Here is an 18,486-nt window from a genome sequence, read left to right as displayed (position 1 = left end):
TTGATTCAAATTTCTTACCCTTATTTTCCAACTGATTGATCTTCTCAAATGTTTCAATACTCTTTTTGGTGTTTGGCAATGTTAATATCACATGCCTGAGGTATCACTTGCAAAATTTGTTGATGCAGCATTTTGGATTCAACCAATTCCGTTTTTGTTAGTTCACAAGTCATTGTGCCCTTTAAGCTATTCAAAGATTACTATGCAAAGATTGTAGCCGACACATTAATTCCTTGCGGATTTGGTCTCTTCTTACTTTTCCTGTGGTAGTGAGTGGAAAAGGCTTTCCCCACAGTAAAAACATCTTTGGTATCTTAAACCTGAAAAAAGATTCAAAGAAACCTTTACTAAACAATTTGTATATACTCATTCTATTTTTAAATAATTGTCCACTAGAAATGTGCTTTCGGTTTGTGTTTTCATCTTCTATTTACATTTTTAGTCTTTTTTGTTTTTAGAATTTTGTGAAGTGAAAACAGAAAATAAGATTTAATTGTTTTCACTTTTCACTATTCACTATTTTCTCTTTTTTCCTTCACAAAATTCTGAAACAAAAAAACACTAAAAACGAAAACAAAATGAAAAGCAAACCGAACGCTATATTGATTTTTGAATGTATTTCCTTGTTTAAGTGGATAGTTATTTTCCCACATCCAGAATAGTCCACCTCAAAAATTTAACAAACATGGAATTTAGGAGACATACACATACCTGCTTAGATTATGTTGAATACAATATTGGTGGAGACTCTTTTTAGATATGTAAAACTCTTGATTTGAATTAGATTGATCTAACCATTGCCAATTTTCTGTTAGTTGGATACATGCTGCTACCATTTCTGTAAGATAGGCATCTGGGATTCCTACAACAACAACACTTGTAATCCCTGGATGTCCTTGTAGAATTGCTTCAACCTGATTCAAACAAAGAATAGTTACATTGTAAGGATCATGAGGCAAGTAAAGACAAACACTTTCCAAAACAAAAGAAAATGAAAATTATAAAATTTTGGAAGTAGAAATGTATGACCCTTTTGGAGAATATAACTCTGAAATATAGTAGCATTTTCATTTGGTTTATGTTTCTGCCTTAGTTCTTCCATACTAGCTTAAATTTACTTTATGATAAGGCAAACAAGTTTGATGACAATTTCCTATTACCTCTTCAGGGTAAATGTTCTCCCCACCACTCTTGATTCGACCATTTGTTCGTCCAAGGAGCCACAAATTACCATGATTATCAATTGATCCAATGTCACCTGTATCAAACCATGCTTCACTCCTGCCATTTGATGAACTTGTGAGAGTTTGATCCCAATACCTGAGCATTGTGTGTGGTCCTCTAGTTAAAATTCTCCCTATGTGACTAGTGCCATCATCTTCGCATATTTTAAGTTCTACATGAGGTGCAGCTTTGCCAACACATATACCTTGAGGCTGGTGAATGGAATTTGATGATGCTGCCTCACCAACTATTTGAAGGTTCTGGCTAATGGTGGTTTCATGCATTGGATCATAAAGGTTCATGAATGTCATTGAAGAACATGTCTCTGTCATCCCTTTTCATAAATGAAACAGATTACAAACACTAAGGGAAAAAAACCCAGCAAATTTCAGTGTTACAAAAAGGTATAAGGACAGAAAGAAATTTAATGTGGTCTAGCCTTTCATATGTTCTAAATACTTCTTAATTTTTATATATGGTGTTCTATCTATACACTTGTAATGTAAAAAACATTTTAAGCAAACATTCAATCATATATTCTTATGTAAGCAAAAATAACTGTTTTTATATTCATCAGTATTTGAATGGAGAACAAAATGAATGAATTTCTGATTGAATAAAAATGCAAAACTATTGTCTATGATGTTGTCAATGCAATAAAATTACACTGTAAAATACAAGAAAAATGAGTAGAATATCAGGCTTTTGAACTACTCCTAGACTATTTCTAAGAAAGAAAGAACTGAAGCACACCATTATTGGGATAAGAAAGGCATACCATAAGCTGAGATAAGCTTAGCTTTATGGAAGAATAAGTTAGTATCCTTGATGAGCTCAAGTGAGAGGCTTCCACCCCCATTAAGTATTTTCTTTACGGTTTCTCCCCCTTTCCATGTCTCTTTGTGCCTATCAATATCAAATTACCAAATCATGACTCAGAATACTTCTAAAACAATATAGTCCATAGTTCTGATTCTTGGCCTAATGTCGGGAGACAGCAAAGTAATGAACCAGAAAAAGCAAGTTTTTTCATTAAAAAAAAAAAACACTGGCACATGCCTAATTAGAGAAATGAGACTGGCCATTATTGCAGGGACTGTGATCAGAGATGTCACCCCGTATCGCTCTATGGCATCAACAGCTGATTTTGGATCGAACTTCGGCATCAAGACATGGCAACCTCCAACCATAAGCATGGTTAAAGCCGATGACAATCCCCCAATATGGCATAATGGAGTAGTATGCAGATAAACCTATCACAGAAAAATAAATAAAATAAAATAAAATACAAATTCCATAAGCTATAACAAAAGAAATGGATGTAACAGGAAATGGCATACATCATCCTCATTGTATCCAACTATGGCAATCTTTGCCAGTGATTGTACGATCAATGCTCCATGGCTTAGTGTTACTCCTTTAGGCTTTCCTGTTGTTCCTAAAGTTAAGAACATAAATAACTTCAGGAATGTTCTTATCAGAATGTAAAATGTAATTAGCTTGTAAAGAGTAATTTAATGTTTCTTTTCCTAGAACTAAAATTAAGCTCAACGACACTATCAAAAAAGACTTGAGCTTTATTCCTATTGCTCATTCTATAGGGTTGCCCGTATAAACCAAGCTTTGAAAGTTAAATTGCATTTAGTCAAAGAATTTCATTTCATATAAGTTTTGATGCATTACTTTAATAAATCAACAGAATCCTGGGAATGGCAGACTTCTGCTGATTTAAATTCATTATGCAGATGTTGAGATAGTACATGGATTATTGTTTCCCTGAAGTTTTAGTTTATTGAATAGTTCAAGAACTGCATAAATCATTCCCAATCATATAGTTTTCATTGTTGTTAAATCAAAGCCATGATTCTCCACAAAAACACAAACCACAAGCAACAATTAATAGTGTTCTCAGGGAAAGTAATTAACTGAGTGAGAATCTTGTACCTGAAGTAAAGCATATCATTACAGCACCATCAGGCGCCCAGGAATAATCAAATGGTAGAGGCTTTACGTGATGCTTCTTGAGCATTTCTGAGTGCAACCCTGCATTGCATCAAGAATAGTTAAGAATATTGTTCAAGCCAAAAAAGGATTTCTATGGACTATTCTTTATCTGACTAACCAGCAATACCATTCCACTCCTTTGCTAAATCTGAGGAAGTGGAATCCAATAAAGCATGCCATCTCAGAGATGGAACATCCGTTTTCAGAAGTTTTGAGTACCATGTTTGGCTGCTCTCATCAGTGACTAACATCACTGGCTTCACCACAGTCATTGCGAATTTCGCCTCTTCAAAACTCTGCGGGACAAGAAAAATGTTTAACATAATGTTATGACTCACAATAATACAGTGCGAGTTACTGAACATATGCAATTACAAGAAAATTTGTATTAATTATTAAATGTGTTCTAGAAGAACGCAAAGTAATTTCCGATAAGTTTGAGAATGTATGCAAAAGTATGTGAATGAATGAAGAGGAGGAAAATTGAAGGTACCTTAGAATGGCTCGTTAGAATGAAAAAAAGGCTTCTTAAGTGCTTCATTAACTTAGCAAACATACCAATTCAAAAAGCTAAGCTAAGAAATCAGGCCCCACTCACCCAGCGATAGTTCAGAGGTGCGGCTATTCCACCAACAAACGCAATGGCTAACAACCACTCGAGATACCAATCACTGAAAAGAAAGGCTCATCTATCATTCACAAAAATACGAGACAGGAAAATTTGTAGGTGATATAAGACTCTAATAAGCCTCCTCACATATAGAATTGGAGAAGAACTTGAGCATGAAATTTGGACTTATAGCAGCTATCAACGATGCAACAGGCTAATACACATTTCACTATTTTAAGAAAGAGGGACAGTGTGAACTTCGAAGTACATCTAAATTTCACTCCAGAATCCTGAGTTTTGATTCAGTTTTCTAACTCTCATGTTACAACATAAATTTCAGGGGGATTTTATGATGCCTATATATATAATACCTAAAACTGCCTAAGAATTTGGCTACTTTACTAGGGAGCGAGACCAGATATTTGAAGATATAAAACATTGAGAATTTGACCAGAGCTTAGTTATTAATAGGAATCATTATCACAAGTTAATTAAAATTGTTACTGTGTGTGAAACAAACAAGTGTTTTCACACCAGGTTAATAGCTCAGAATCGACCTCAACCACATTGGTTTATTGCTCAGACATAAGAAGGAACCACATCATAGCTAATCCAACTACGAATGTAAGCCAAAAAAAAAAAAAATGGCGCTTGCAACTTACATTTCATTATTTCAAAGCACATTAACATAAACTGCATCAATTGATGAGACCTTATCTCTCGTACCTGTTGAATGCGGAGATGGCAATTACATCCCCGGATGTGACACCTAGGTCGAGCAAGCCTTGAGCCAAGGCCAGAACTTGCTCCACAAGCTCTCGCCCAGTCATTTTCCGGTGACCGGCAATTGTGACCGGAACATGTAGCCGGAGAGTCAGCAAGCGACTCAAACATTGGCATATATGAGGGAGAGAGTGGTGTTTAGCCATTGATACTGCTATAGCTATACGTGCACAATGTGGTTTTGACTTTTGAATGTGTTAGGAGCATGAAAGATTGAAAGCGCGGTTTGAAGAAAGTATTTCTGTTATTATATCTTATCTGTTAGCATAAACGGGATAGGTGTCAGTTTTCTATTGGTGCTCAGTTTACGTGGATTGGTCGTTGGATAGCGAGGGTATTTTCGGGTTTTCGGCAATAAAGTATAGTTAGCGCCTTTTGAATGTGTTCAATGGTGAATGCTACCAGGTTTTTAATATTGTGCCTAAATTATTAAGAGAAGTAAATAAATAATATTTAATAAATTTTAAATAATTTATTTTTTATTTTAAAAATTTATTTTTTATTTTTAAAAAGTAAATTGAATAATGTAAGTACTACAACAAAGATACCATAAAATATTAAAATTCAGTGTTCAATAGTCAACAATAACATCTATTAAATGGTAACACTGTCAAAAAAAAAAATAACATCTATTAAATGGTAAGAAGAAATTGGCTGAAGCTGTTAATCTCTTATGAAAAGTGTGCAAGGCGCAACACAGATCCCTCTTTAAAGAGAAGAGATTTGATCCTCAGTAAGTCGTAGCCATTGCAAGGAAGACAGAGGACGATTTCGTGGTGAGTACGGTGATTAAAGGTTGAAGATGAAAAACATATGCAATAGAACATATTTTTAAGATTATGTTTAGAAGAATTACGGAAAATGAAATAAAGATTAAATTAAATTTCTGTAAATTATTACTTAAATTATAAAAAAATAATAATTTAAACTTTGTTTACAACCATAAATTTAAATTATTACTTTTTATAAAGTAAGTTTTGAGAATAATAATCTATTCTATTATATAAAAATCGAATGTCTGCACTTAATGATGGAACTGATGTGGTATACTCTGAAGAGTGTTTTTCGATTTAATTATTTTAATTCAGTCAATACAATTTATTATCATGACTTAATTATATCAGCTAATTGATTTGATTAGATATTTAAATATTAATATAATTTATTATAATATATATTATTTAATTAATTTTACTACATTAATTGTAATTTGTTATATTAGTTAATTAATTTATTCATTTATAAAGTCTAAAATAAAATAAATAATTTATTGTTTATTTTAATTGAATTCATTAAATTTAATTATACATTATATACGAATTAATAATAATTTGTAAATTACTTTATATTATATATGTATTAACAAAATATTATATATGTCTTAATGTGTTAATTAAATATTATATACGCACAGAAAAATAAATATAAAGATGATTTATATAATATTGATAATATTATATTAGCATGGTGATTTTTTTGTTTTGTTTTGATATCATATAGTATTGATAATGATAATATTATTATATAGTATTATATAAACTTTCTAATATTAGTATAGAAAATTAGAAAATTATTCCTTATGGCAATCACTCTGAGTGTAATAGTGTGTCTCTTATATAGTATTGATAATTGTTGCTTAATTTAAAGTAATTGTATGTTGGTATATTAAATTTATTTTTCAATAATGACCTAAATAGATAAATCTAATTGAATTGAATGATTATATAAAATATTTTATATTATTAATATACTAAAATTAAATTTATTTTTTGGTACAAAATTTTATAAATAAATTTTATACAAGATTAAGTTATTTTTTATTTTTTTATTTGTTTTATCTGTGTTACTTTATTTAATTTTAAATAGCGTCATATTTACAATTACCGCCAGTATGATATTTTATAAAATATGAAAATTATTTTTTTTATAATTTAAATATCAATGTTTGAGTTAATTTTAATTTAACTTTTTTAAATTAATGTTATCTTTCATTTAGATCTTAATTAATTTAAAATACAAAAATACTAATATATTTACTGTCTCTTTAAATAATAATAACTTTAATTTATTTACTGTCTTTTTTTTCTTTTATATTTTGTTTAGCAAAGATAATATATGGATTAGGATGGAGTTAAAAAATATTCTATGTGATGCATGTTTGGCACTAATAAATTCATATGAAATAGAAGAGAAGAAAACAAAAAGCTAAAAAACACTGAGTTGAATAGTGTAAACAGATTCATTGAAGCCAAGTGTCCGTGGGTTCTCATGTCTCATCTCATTTTTCAAAGTTCAAACACATTTTAAATGTATGAATTTTAATTATATTTGTTCTTACTATACCTAATTTTTTTTATTTATGTGTAATATACATTCTTATGTATGTTATAGAAATATGATTTGATTCCATTAACTTGCCAAATTTTTTTGAAAAATCTAAAGCTAAAGCACAAAAATATATTTATAGATATTTTACTTTAATTTTTTAACTAAAAAATATAATATTTTTTTGTCATATTTGTTGGAATTCAAAGTTAAATATGAATATTAATTTTTGAAATAGAATAAATATATTTTAATTTTTTTGCATCTAAAAATAATATTCTATCTATGTTAGAATTATTTAGATGGATAAGTAATAGTGAATATAAAATTATTTAGGATGGATAGAACTAAGTACATCTTTTTATTGAAAATACAAATTTAAAAATATTATATTCAATTCTCAATAGTCAACCTCTCATTGAACCATTGTATTTTCAAAATTTTTTTGAAAAAATGAAATAATTTTAGGTGTATAAATTTTGTAAAAATTTAATTAATTTAAGATATTTATTATCGTTGAGTAAAAAAGTAAATTGAAATGACAATTTAATATTTTTATACTCTTAAAATATTATTTATTTATTTTTCTAGCATTATTTATCATCCAATGATCACATTAATATAATTTAATTCAATAAAATTATTTATTATCATTTGATTGAATAAAATTTTTATTTTAGCTAAAAAATTTAGGATTTCTCATCCTCAAGATCATCCATGTTAAATCATTAAAAAATATAACTAAGAGCGCGAAAGCGTCTCTTCATTCGAGAGTATGATTGAGATCAGAGAGCTTGACTCTTGTGGTTCTTTGATCTTCGTCAACCAAAACCTTCTGTATTTTTTATAGGGCTGAATCACAATTTTACTGTGGAAAAAGAGCTACGAAGGCGAGTTTGATGTGTTGGAGACAAAAATTCTAAAGCCATTATTTATATTTGAGTGTGACATTCATTAAACCCTAAAACTCAAATAAAATAGTATTTATGATTTTAATCTCATTTATCCAAATCAAAAATAATAATGACTTATTTAATTTAATATTTATGACAATAAATGAGATCACCGTTATATAAGTCATTTAATGTGAAATTACTTAATTTACGATTATAATTAATATATGTATTATCCATAAATATATTAAGAAATAATAATTTCCTAACAATCTTCTATTTGGGTTATAAATATATATTTTCCTGAGATAACCTCTTATAAATTTTACGCGTAAATCTGAATGTTATTTCTCTTATTACTTTAATAATCTGGTCTATCTCATATATTAGTTATGAAATTACCGAAATTTTTATCACATTAGTGTCACAACAAAACTACGAAGATCTCATACTAAAATACTCAACCACATAGATCAAATTTGGATAAGAAAATTCAAAAATTACATGCAAAAATGATCTCATGCATGCCTATTTTTAACTTGAATAAAAATTCTATTTTATTCGGTGACAGACTCAGATGAAACTGCAACGGTAACGTCCGGGCTCATAGCGAATGCGACTAAGTGATGAGTATGTGGAAGAAGAAGAGAAGAACTTAACAGACTCACAATGAGAGAGAGAAAGAGAGAGAGAGAGAGGAAAATTTACCTAGAGAAAAGAAACTCGGCAGGAGAATGGTGGCGACGGGCTCAACAACGACAGTAACAGGATGAGCAGCGATGATGACATAAGCTGTGAACAGTAACGAACCCAGAAAAATTTAGTAATGGGGACAAAAGTATAATAAAATTTAGGTATAGATATTTTTTTACTTCCCACGATATTCAACAAGTTAAGGTCCGTCATGAATTTGAATTCCATTTAACAATCTACAATTGGCCGGCAATGAGTTGCTATATATACGAGACAGAATTCGAATCCTCAATACTTATTTAAGCGAACGACTAAGTTGATCATTTGATCAATCTAAATTGGTTTAGATATATTCAAAATTTAAAATTAAAACTATCTAATACATATTGATAAGAATTAGAAATATACACACAATCATTATTATAATATTTAAAATAATAAAAATATAATTTCATACACATAGTATAATATTTAAAATAACAAAAACATATTTATAAGGACTTTTTTATTTTTAACATGATTAAATATTATTTTTATATATATATTTTTAATAATTATTTTACTTAATTGTCAAATCTACTTATTATAATTTTATAGTATAAATAAATTTTTTAATCAAAATAATTACAGTATATTAATACATAGATAATATATTTTTATCTTAAACAATTTTTGAAAAATCACTAATAATTTAAGTTGTATTTAATTAAAAAATTAAGTTTTAATTTAATTATTAATTATTTAACTAATATAATATAATTAATTATCATTAATTTTTGAGTGTATTTATTTATTTTTCATACTAAATCAAATTTAACAATATAATTATTATTATGTGTTAAGTTTAACAAAATATTATTAACATAAAATACAAAAGAACTATTTATATTTTATTTTGAGACAAATATAATATAATAAGTGGTATATATGTATATAAGTATTACTTTTTAAAAAAAAAAATTTGTGGGGCAAATGCCCCCTCTATATTAAACGTGAGTCCGTCTTTGGCTGTGAAGGAAGATGAGAGTTGTGAATAGGTAAGCGGCGATGAACTCAGCAACAATATGACAGGAGCTATGCGGTTTTTTTGTGAAGAAGTTGAGAAGAAGAAGATTTTAGGTGAGGATGATTGAGTTTATCTTGCATGGCTATAGAGTATAGACTGAAGCTATGAATCATATGTGTGATGTGAGGCAAATCCTAATTCCGTGTTTATATGTATATATTCGGGGCGGGTATACCCTAAATCCGATCAAACCCTGTCTTGAGCAAAATTTGTCCCGACTCGGGTCAAATTATTACCTTTTTCATCTGGGTATGGACGGGTCGGGTACCTGCATATTCGAAAACTCCTGCCAAGTCTAACCACGTATTGATACTCAATTTATCAAGGATTTATCGCTAGCTAATGGATTGCTATATACACAAGGCGAGATTCTAACTCCTAATAGTTGTTTAAGCGGATGAGTGAGATGATCACTTAACAAACTCAAATTGATTAAGACAAATACTAATTATTTTTAATATTTTAATATTAAAAATTTTGAATTTTGATTTTAATTATAACTTTATAAAATATTTATAATAATAATTATTATATATATTATTTAATTTTTTAATAAAATTTTTAATATAATTTTATGTATTATTCCGTACAAAGTACGGGAACATACACTAGTTTTAACTATAAAATATATAAATTAATTTGATATTTTTGTTTAATTTTATTTTTTAATGAATATAGTTTAATTTTTTTAATGAACGTTTAAATGTTAGAAATGGTGATTAATTTTTTTGGTGACTCGAAATGGTGATTTATTGTAGTTGAAATGTGATACTTCTCTGTTTTTTTCTTAATTACGAAAGTAAAAAATAAATAAATAAATAAAACGAAAACGGAAAACGAAGAGAATTAAAGAACAGAACAAAAGAAAATCAGAGTTGTGAAGTTCTGATCCAATTGGCTGAATCCATAAAAGGGAAAAACACCGCATCTCTCTCATTCTCCGTCTCTATTTCCGATTTCCTCCGTTCACCGGTAATTCTCTCTCCCTCTCTCTCTTTCGTTGCCTATTCCGATCACATTTCTACATTCACATAATATTTATTTATTTATTTCTTCAATTTTTCAATGATAAGGTTCATTTGATGCATATATATTTTTGGACATTCGATTTCACTATCTCAGAGCTGTATTTTTATTAGTATCCAGAAAAAGAAATCCATTCTCATTTAACAACTCGGATTAGCGCCGTTATAACCACTGATTTCACCATTAACCAATTTGATGCAGGTAAACAAGTATAAAAAATTGATTTTTGGTTTCTGAGAGTGAAAAAAAAAATAATTAGAAGAAGAAGAAACAAGGAAAAAGAGATCTGTGCTTGGCTGGGGTTTCAAGCATAAATCAATGAGGAATTCCCGCGTGGAACTTGGGAGGCCTGCCTCAGGTAATTTTGTGATAGTTAATTAGTGTGGTAGTATGTATTGATGATCAAACTATCCTAAAGAGTTTGAAGTTTACTATAGTAGCTTAAGATTCTTTAGATACTCAGAAATGGAGATAGAGAGAAAAAGGGTTGCGGAATTACGTTGACCTCCTAAACTCCTTAGATTTTTCACACCACTATACTTTGTACTTTGTATATATATAGTAACCTCCAAAAGGGGAGCCTTATGGCCTTGTAACCGTGTGGCCGCAAGGTTACCGATTCAAGTCAGCCACAGATGCTTGCAATAGGTTAGGTGGGTGCCTGCTTTACACCTTTTGGCTGGAACCCTTCCTTGGAACCTGTGTAGTGTAGGATACTCTGCACCAGGCTGCCCTTGTATATACTAACTAACCAAGTTTATGGAATATGACCCTGGGAGCTCCTAGTGGATATTAGTGTAGGTAGGACAAATTAAGGGACGTTATGTATAATATTGTCTAATCATGGGTGACACCAGTGTATTATTCTTTCATTTTGCTTGCAAAGTTGAATAATCACCAGGTCTTTTACAGGTAAAAGAAGGTTGAAAGATTTATTGCTTCAGCAGGATAATCGTGTTTGTGCTGATTGTAATGCTCCAGATCCTAAATGGGCGTAAGTGTTTCTCCTTTGCATTCGTGATGATTTTTGTTTGTATTAAGGGTTATTAGTATTACTAATACACAGAATTGGGGTTTGAATGCTGACTTTTTTTTCTTTTTTTTTTTTGTGTGTGAATGATTAAGGAATATGATATCTGCTAAGCTGTAGCTGACTACCTTTGCGAATAAAATAAAATGAATTTTGTTTTTAACCCTTGAATTTATTTTTTTTTTTCACTGTATTTCAGGTCAGCCAATATTGGAGTATTTGTTTGCTTAAAATGTTGTGGTGTGCACAGAAGCCTTGGTTCTCATATATCAAAGGTAGACAATTCATAGGCTGTACTGAAGTGGAAGGCATTGCTGAATGCAGATCCACTCTACTCATGATTATGTTTTCACCCATAATGTCTAATATTTTAAGCTTAAATTGAGTGTCCTTTCTGATGTCTTGAACAAATTAAAAGGATGGCCACCAGAAATAAACCAAAAAAATAAAAAAATAAATGGATGATAGTTCATATGTTCTGGCATTTAATTTCTCACAACTTTTGTAAGGAATGGATGATAGATAGGGTAAAGCCGTTCTTCATACCTTAGGAAAATGATTTCATTTACACCTTGTCCAGTTTCTTACTAGTCTATTAGGTGTATATGTTGATATATATTAACCTATAACCTTTTATCCCATTGTTTGCTAGCAAGACCACTCATATGAATCTGACCTAGTTTGTTCCCATGGGCTCTATCTAGTTAGGAGCAGCATAAATGGCTAAATGCTAATTTATCCTTTTGATGATGTTATTTTTTACTTTCAGATTTTATCTGTGACTTTGGATGAATGGACAGAAGAAGAAATTGATTCAATGATTGAAGTTGGGGGGAATGCTGCTGCTAATTCAATATATGAGGCTTATATTCCAGAAGGACATAAAAAACCTGAACCAGATGCCAGCCATGAACAGCGTGCAAATTTTATAGTGTTAGTCATGTTTTCATTCGCACATACACCTATCTGCTTCTCTGTGCATCATTTTGTTCATTTTGATAGTCTTATTATCTCTGATTGCCATGATGGGTATGTTTCGTTGAAGATAAAACTGGAGTGGTTATTTTTATACAAGAGCTCCATGAGTAAATTAGATATGAAATTCATCCATGAAATATCTCTTCCATTTTTTCCCCAATGAAATTAGACTCAAAGTAGTAATGTCACAAGTCCCCCCCTATTTTCCCTTTCTTCTCTCCATCTCTCTGGCCCGTAGTTTTTGTCCAAATCTTTTGTTAAGTCAATTTTTTCCTTGACTTTAAGATTTTCTTTTTCCATCTGTCAAGCAAATGCTCTAGTTAATTGAATGCCATTTTAATTGCAACTATTTTCACTTCAGGTCAAAATATGAGAATCAAGAATTTTTGAAACCTGGCTTGCGCATTGTGTCTGGGAAAGGCGGTCCAAATTCAAACTCCGCAAAAAGTCGCATCGATGGTGGTAGTTCAAAGAGAACGGTAATTTTGTTGTGTGCGCTAGCCCTTTGATTATCTGACTATTTTTATTGTTTAGAGAAATTTCGATTAAAGGACTGGGAGAAACTTTGGATTTGACCATATTTGCAAGTTTTGTGAACTAGATTTTCCGAGTTGAATTGCTGTCTTCCCGGATGAAATGAAAGTTTTCGAATCAAACTTTGCATCACTTTAATTTATTACTTTGGCAGCATTGGCAATGCATGTATTCTTGAGAGTGATTTTCTGAGTATATGACTAATATTGGTGGTAATAACAGGAAGGTATGGTGGAATTTATTGGAATGTTGAAGGTGAAAGTGATTAAAGGCACCAATTTAGCTATTAGAGATATAAAGACAAGTGATCCATATGTTGTTTTGAACCTTGGCACACAGGTTGGTTGTTCTTGATGGCATATGTTTTCGCACAACCGTTGCTCCTTATCTATTATTTAAAGTTGAAGGTTCATGAATGGTGATAATTTTCGTTTGAAATTGATTTGTTCCTGTTGCTTACAGACTTCCCAGACAAGGGTAATATCAAGTAACTTGAATCCAGTCTGGAATGAAGAAATTATGTTGTCCGTTCCTGAAATATATGGACCAATAAAACTGGTATGGTTGAATTTTGATATTTTGAATAACAGAAACTACTTCTGGGTATTAATGCATGTCCTATTGTAGCATTGTAAGCCACGTCATTGCAGATCAATGAGTTCCTTGATCCCTGATCATCAACATTTGGAACTCTTTCCCTTGTAAAACCAGTTTATTGTATTGCTATGCAACTTAACCAAAGTTAGCTTTTCTAGGAATTTCTCACCAGTGGAAGTTAAATACAGTTCTCTTCCCAACTACAGTTCCTAGAAGCAAAATGATGAATTGGCTTTTAAAAATGAAATATAAGTTGTATATAGTATAGACAGTATCGACATCTAGGCATTCGATGTTTAGCTGCTTTCTTATTTTGGTGCAATATGCAAATAGATTTTCCGCACCACTAATTCATTTTTTCCTATTATTCCTTCGTACCCTTGCCAATTATAGCTGTGAATCATCAGTCATATTTTTTCCTTCTCGAAACACCAGTGTTTGATGTCTTGCGTTGTTCGGCATGACACAACGGAAAAAGAAAAAGAAAGTTTGTGCATACTTCCATCCTTTACAAAAAACCTTGATGAGTATTTGCTAAAGAACATTATATGTATTACAATTTGCTAGTATTTGTAGTCATCTATGAGTCTATATCTTGTTTAGAGTGATAAGGTGGAATCAGGATGTGTTTAAGCCATATATTTCTTTTTTATACAACCAGGAAAACTGTATTGAGTGAAATGGGAAGAAAAAAAAGCAATGCAATTTGGTCGAATGTCTACATATGACTGCTTTTTTTCTTTAATTTCTTCTCTAGCTTTGGTTCAATGAATAATATCCTACCTTTATTAGTGATCTATATAAGTCTAGTTTCAGCTTTTTATGACTATGACACCATCTTATGTGCTTGCTGCATTGCAGAAAGTGTTCGATTATGACACATTTTCTGCTGACGACATAATGGGAGAAGCAGACATTGACATTCAGCCCCTGATATCATCTGCCATGGCATGTGGTAATGCTGCAATGTTTGCCAATATGCAGATAGGAAAGTGGTTAAAAGCTGATGGGAATGCACTTATTGAAGATAGTATAGTCAATATTGTTGATGGGAAGGTTATACAGGCCATGACACTGAAGCTCCAGAATGTTGAATGTGGAGAAATAGACCTAGAAATTGAGTGGATTCCTCTTGATCAATAGGTACTTGCCCATGTTAAACTACCAATTCTCTTGTTGAAATCCCTGTAACTTTTTTCATATACTATGGTCTCCTTATCCTAGAAGAATATCCTTCCCAACATTGTACACAGATAAAAAGGAACGGAGATAGTAATAATAATAATAGATTATGCCATGTATATTTATTTCTTACTGTTAAATACGAAGCTTAATCAAATTGTCTCCTGAGAACATATAACTTTTTTGGTTGTGTTGGTAATCATAACCTTACTTTTATGAGTGCAAATGCCAGTTTGCAACTTTGCATGATAGTTGGTTTATGCAGAACTATACACCTTATGTGTCATTTTTCCACTGAAATGTTTGCTTTCCATTTAAGACAAGTTCCAAAGTTGTAGGCACTATTGATTCGTTTTTATTTTTTTTTTTATTTTTATTTTTAGTATTTTTTGTTTTTAGAATTTTATGTAGAAAAAAGAAAGAAATAACTACGCTTACAAGCATGACAACTTAGAAAGGATGTCTAGTTATTCCTTCCACAAATGTTAAATGCTTCTTGCTATTCTTAGATTGCAGCCATCTTTAGAGTAACCTTTCTACTCTCATCAAATAATAATAGTACAGTTATGAAACACTGACAAGTGACAATGATGAGAACACAAAAGGATGTGCAATTGCACACTACATGTCTATTTGGTGGAAAAAATCTCCAAAGAATGATGGTATGCGCATCTTAATAATTATTTTGTAGTTACATCAAAGTCAACCTGTGATATCTGATATGGAATATAAACTAATTATTAGATCACATTTCCGAAAGCTGAATTTATTAAGGAAATAATACAAATATTTAAAAAGCAAATGGTGTTTTTAATATTTTCAATGTATTAAATAATGAGAAATTCTAGGTAGTCAATATTTTCATTTTTGTTATCTTAAATTTGAATCAAGGTTAACTAATTCTCTTTTTTTTTTTAACACTAAACGTATTGTCTGTCTCGTAGCATTGCCCTTAAGTATATTAAAACTTAAAAGTTTCAAATACAAAATTGAGTATCATGGTACAAATTTGCACCCTCGTAGCATTGCCCTTAAATATATTAAAAGCTTCAAATACAAAATTTAGTATCACGGTACAAATTTGCACCTATTATTACGTAATGCAGGAATTAAACCAACTTTGACCTTGATAAGACATAAATTATTCAAAGTAATAAGATCAAACAAACAACCATATATATACATATAAAATCTAGCTTTACCAATTAGGCCACCTTGGATGCTAATTCGAGACAAAGTGTTAGATCAGCCGTCAGCCATTCCATAATTATTATAAGTTGACAAAGTACTAACTATCATTGTAATTTATCTAACAATTCAGAAGCGAATGGTCCATCTCCATCTATAGTTATTATTGGGGTTCTGTTCAGAAATAAAACTTGAAACCTAAAGTTATAATGTGTCCCTTTTTTGTTGTTGTAACAAGTAACAACACACACACGCATATCAATGTGGTGATTTGTTTAAGTAAGTTGAGAAGTAATTTTTTCATGAAGAAAAATAACATATAAAAGATTCTATAATCGACAGTTAGTTCAATCTAAACTGTTAATTTTTATTCATCTAAACTAAATTAATCTACAAGTAAATTTTAACTAATTTATTTGAATAAAAACAATGATTATCAGTTAAAAATAATTAGAGAGTAAGAAGACAAAGATTCTTGAAGATTTTTAAATTAGACAAGTCTCTTAAAAAAGTGAAATTAAATCCGAAAGTGTTTTATGATAGACTATTATTTGTATGTCCTATTAATAATATTATTTATAAGTAAATGATACTTTTTATTTTTCTTTTTGATGTTAATTGAAAATATTTGAAAATAAAACATTTATCATGGATAATTTTAGACAAAATTATAATTAACTTTCAATATCTACTATATTTAATCTTCGTTTTTTTATAAAAATAAATAAATAAATAAATAAATAAACAAAATTATAGGGCAATTATCCACCTTCCAAAGTATTTACGAGCCAATAAATAAAACATTAATTACTATGTTCCAGTGTCATACTTGAATCAATCCTAAAAAATAAATAAATTAATAAAAATAAGATAATTAGGAACCCGAACCACCAAAATAAAAGATAACATGGTTAGGGTGGCCGTACTAGCATCTAAGATTATAAAAAGTAATGAAAGCATTAATTAAAAAGCATCTTCATAATCAAATTTACACAGCTAGCCTGCACCTTTACATGCAAGTAGACCATTTACGTAACTAACTACGTGGGACGAAAAAGATAAAAAAGAAGAAAGAACCAACAAGTCAACAATGTAATTGAAATTTCAACACAATGAAATAAAAGGAGGAAAAAAAAAAGAAAATAATAATACTCAAGAATTCCGCACAACTGGCACCGGCACTAACTGCAGTTTGTTGGCACTTCTGTTAGTATAAAGGTCACTATCGTCATTTCCAATATTAACAACACCGTCACTTCTAAACGATTCGTTTAAGTTTAACTTGTTTCTTCTCCTGTGTTTAAATAGATAAACCAAACCTGTAGCCACTAATAACGCGACACCTGTCACACCACATACCAAACTTGCCACCACCAACGCCCCTCCCAACCGCCGTGCTCCACCGCCAGAGGATGGCGACGGGCTCCACCACGGTGGCGGGAGCGAAGCGGTTAAATTGGTGGCCTCCGGGAACGACGACACGTCAGAATCAGAAGAAGAGGAGGATGACGAGGACGAGGACGAGGAGGCGGGAGATGAACCGGCTCCGTTGAAGAACGATCTCATCGTGGAAGAGTTCGCCGGTGGCGAGGACTGGAACACGAGGCCGTGATCCGAAGGTCGGAGATCCCTGGATCCGAAAGCGGAGGAATCTCCGGCGATAATGACGGCGAAGATCACGGAGGCGGCGAATTCCGACAACCACGCCATGTGGTTCGTTGCTTGCGCGAACTGAGAGAGTAAGTGACAGTTCAGAAATTAGAACTGAATTGAGATTGTTAAGATATAGTAATAATAATAATAATTCTATATATAAATGAGTGGATGGATACGGTGTCGTTTTATGTGTATGGTGCTTGAATTTAATTGCTTAACTTAGAAGCTAGAAGCGTTTCAAAGAAAGGCAAAGGCGAAAAAGAGAGAAAACAGTGGGTTTTGAGAAGAATAGAAGAAGAAGGAAAAAATGTGTTGAGTGAGAGTATGTGTCTTTGTCGGAAATGAATAGAGTCTATTTTATCACCGCTGTCTCTCTTGTCTTTTTCTCCTCCATTATTTTGTTTTTTTTTTATATTTTATTTTGTTTTTGTTTAAATTTTTTGTTTGCTATTTTTCGTGATGATGGATAATAAAGTCAAGTCTTTCTTGGCATCTTTTTAGCCTTATGTTAACTATTGAAAAGTTGTAGATAATAATGGGAAAAGTTACTTAGTTTTCATTGTATGGAAATAACATTATTATTGTATTCTTATTCTTAACTTTGCACATTGCACAGTACTGAAAATCATAGTTAAAAAGGTACATTATTATGCTCCTTATTCTTGAAAGTCAATTTCTTTGTAAGTGCATTGTTTTA

General features: G+C 30.9%; 3 protein-coding genes across 8 annotated transcripts; 1 reads left to right on the top strand and 2 right to left on the bottom strand.

The window, feature by feature from the left end:
* Window positions 1-4,854, bottom strand: LOC112796172 (2-succinylbenzoate--CoA ligase, chloroplastic/peroxisomal). Of its 6 annotated transcripts, none has more exons than XM_072235029.1 (10): window positions 4,565-4,854; window positions 3,722-3,899; window positions 3,356-3,524; window positions 3,169-3,267; window positions 2,565-2,662; window positions 2,284-2,477; window positions 2,003-2,130; window positions 1,161-1,558; window positions 712-914; window positions 1-320 (listed from the first exon to the last, which is right to left on the bottom strand). In XM_072235029.1, exons 2-10 carry the CDS (start codon window positions 3,782-3,784, stop codon window positions 191-193), a joined length of 1,482 nt encoding a protein of 493 aa, XP_072091130.1. In that variant the 5' UTR covers window positions 3,785-3,899; window positions 4,565-4,854; the 3' UTR covers window positions 1-190. The 6 variants fall into 6 exon arrangements, with proteins under 6 accessions (XP_072091130.1, XP_025694290.1, XP_025694287.1 ...); XM_025838505.3 differs by having other exon boundaries at window positions 3,347-3,524; window positions 4,565-4,844; XM_025838502.2 differs by having other exon boundaries at window positions 3,347-3,524; window positions 3,827-3,899; window positions 4,565-4,844.
* A 5,541-nt stretch (window positions 4,855-10,395) lies between these two features.
* Window positions 10,396-15,064, top strand: LOC112796171 (ADP-ribosylation factor GTPase-activating protein AGD12). Its single transcript, XM_025838501.3, has 9 exons — window positions 10,396-10,570; window positions 10,826-10,982; window positions 11,537-11,618; window positions 11,854-11,929; window positions 12,424-12,587; window positions 12,994-13,111; window positions 13,389-13,505; window positions 13,629-13,724; window positions 14,625-15,064. The coding sequence occupies exons 2-9, from the start codon at window positions 10,943-10,945 to the stop codon at window positions 14,904-14,906; spliced, it is 975 nt and encodes a 324-aa protein (XP_025694286.1). The 5' UTR covers window positions 10,396-10,570; window positions 10,826-10,942; the 3' UTR covers window positions 14,907-15,064.
* A 2,007-nt stretch (window positions 15,065-17,071) lies between these two features.
* LOC112796170 (uncharacterized) lies at window positions 17,072-18,401 on the bottom strand. Its single transcript, XM_025838500.3, has one exon. It carries the CDS (start codon window positions 17,841-17,843, stop codon window positions 17,286-17,288), a length of 558 nt encoding a protein of 185 aa, XP_025694285.1. The 5' UTR covers window positions 17,844-18,401; the 3' UTR covers window positions 17,072-17,285.
* Between the last annotated feature and the right edge of the window lie 85 nt (window positions 18,402-18,486).

This window comes from Arachis hypogaea, chromosome 4 (assembly GCF_003086295.3).
Source record: "Arachis hypogaea cultivar Tifrunner chromosome 4, arahy.Tifrunner.gnm2.J5K5, whole genome shotgun sequence".
In the NCBI taxonomy this organism is placed as follows: domain Eukaryota; kingdom Viridiplantae; phylum Streptophyta; class Magnoliopsida; order Fabales; family Fabaceae; genus Arachis; species Arachis hypogaea.
This window is presented reverse-complemented; position numbering and strand designations above follow the sequence as displayed.